This window comes from Otolemur garnettii, unplaced genomic scaffold (assembly GCF_000181295.1).
Source record: "Otolemur garnettii isolate 467f Iridium unplaced genomic scaffold, OtoGar3 scaffold00050, whole genome shotgun sequence".
In the NCBI taxonomy this organism is placed as follows: domain Eukaryota; kingdom Metazoa; phylum Chordata; class Mammalia; order Primates; family Galagidae; genus Otolemur; species Otolemur garnettii.
This window is the reverse complement of record NW_003852445.1, coordinates 7,490,427-7,492,157: the sequence shown is the minus strand read 5'-3', so window position 1 is coordinate 7,492,157 and position 1,731 is coordinate 7,490,427. Positions and strand designations below refer to the sequence as shown.

At 56.0% G+C, this 1,731-nt stretch overlaps 1 protein-coding gene across 2 annotated transcripts in view; it reads left to right on the top strand.

Annotated features, from left to right (window-relative positions):
- Nucleotides 1–830: 830 nt before the first annotated feature.
- RMDN3 (regulator of microtubule dynamics 3) overlaps nt 831–1,731 on the top strand; it is a 29,684-nt gene continuing 28,783 nt past the window's right edge. Inside the window, exons 1-2 of one of the 2 annotated variants that reach the window (XM_023514312.1) lie at nt 831–1,067; nt 1,323–1,516. In XM_023514312.1, coding sequence (XP_023370080.1) covers nt 1,054–1,067; nt 1,323–1,516 — 208 coding nt within the window. In that variant the 5' untranslated portion in view covers nt 831–1,053. The remainder of the gene's footprint in view (nt 1,068–1,322; nt 1,517–1,731) is intronic. The other variant, XM_012806375.2, reaches the window with a different exon arrangement.

The following is a 1,731-nucleotide window of genomic DNA, read 5'->3' as shown; positions in this document are numbered from 1 at the left end:
CCACAACGCCTGGCTATGTTTTGGTTGCAGCCATCATTGTTGTTTGGCGGGTCCGGGCTGGGGATTCGAACCCACCACCTTAGGTGTATGTGGCTGGCGCCTTAACCACTTGAGCCACAGGCGCCGAGCCCCTAGAACTATTTTCAAAGGTGCTACGTTTAGGGCTTAGTATATACTTTGAGTAAAACATCCATAAACTATTAAAATTAAGCCGAAATTGGCTCGGTATACGTAGCAACGTGGTTACAGCGCCGGTCACGTGCACTGAGGCTGGAGAGTTCAAACCTAGCCGAGGCCAGCTAAAAACAACGACAACTGCAACAAAAAATAGCCAGGTGTTGTGGTGAGTGCCTGTAGTCTCAGCCTTGGGAGGCTGAAGCAAGAGAATCGCTTGAGCCCAAGAGTTTGAGGTTGCTGTGAGGTGCGAAGCCACGGCACACTCTACGGAGGACGACAAAGTGAGACTCTGTCTCCAAAAAAAAAAAAAAAAAAAGCCGAAATGAATGAAGTCTGAGCTATGGCAGTGTCAAGGAAAGGAAGTTTTCCTGGTAGAGAAGTGGGTCATTCTAGGCGTACGCAAGGTAGAAAGCGTGAATACACTGATCCCATCCCAGGAGCAAGGAAGCTGGTGTGACTGGGGGGAAACGGAATCTCTGCTGGCCAGGCCTGAGGGGAGGAGGCTGTAGCTGCAGGGTCAGGCAGGCCTAACAAGCCAGTTTTCCCGTTTTTTCCCCTCCCTTCTCCGGGCTCCGGGGTCTCTCTTCCCGCTCAGCGTTGACTCCGCTCGCTGGCCCGCCTTGGCCCCGCCCCCAAGGATCCCAGGTGCCAGAGGCGGAGCCTGCGTGCTTATCGCATCGCGCATTCCAGCAGGGCCCGGAGCCCGCGGCGCGTCTGACTGACGTCACGAGTATTGACAGCCTGAGGCGTCTGCTGCCATGGTGGCCGACAGCCCGGTAAGGGTCTCAGTTGCTGTCCTGCCCGGCCAGAGCGCCTTCGAGGGCTCAGGGGAGGCCAGGAGTTTGCAGCCAGGGTGAAGGGTTTGTTGTCTGCATTATGATGAGGCTAAGGTGAGAGTTGAAGGCTTAGAAGCCAGACTCTGTGAACCGAGTAGGGGTGTGATGGAGGAGAGGCTACGTCCAGGCTGGGTGAGAACGCGGTAGTCAGGCTCCGGAGGCTTCAGGAAGCCTTGGGGTTCAGGTTGGGGTGAAGGCAGTCGGGAACTCGGGGTCTGGGCAGGTGTCGGCCTTGGGGGTGAGTTTACCAGGCTCATGAATCTATCTCCCGTTTGCCCGCTTACTTCCGGTGGCTTACGCGGGCTACAGGTACAGCATGTCTAGACTGGGGGCCCTGGGAGGTGCCCGCGCCAGTCTGGGACTACTGCTGGGCACCGCCGCCGGCCTTGGATTCCTGGGGATCTTTTACAGCCAGCGGTGGAAACGGACCCAACGCCATGGCCAGACCCAGAGCCTGCCCAACTCGCTGGACCACACACAGACTTCAGAGCCCGGACGCCAGGGTAGGAGTCCATCTCCTGAGGCCGCAGTCACTGGGGACTAATGGGCCGGGGTCTGGAATGCGTTTGGTAGACCCTGTGGGAGGGGGCCACCTGAGGGCTTCACCTTTTTGGAAAGCCTATTGGAAACGAAAGCATTCTTTGTTTCTGTACTCTTTCCCCTGTATTCCTAGGAAAGTTAAGTTGTGAAAAGACTTTTCTTTTTTTTTTTTTTTTTT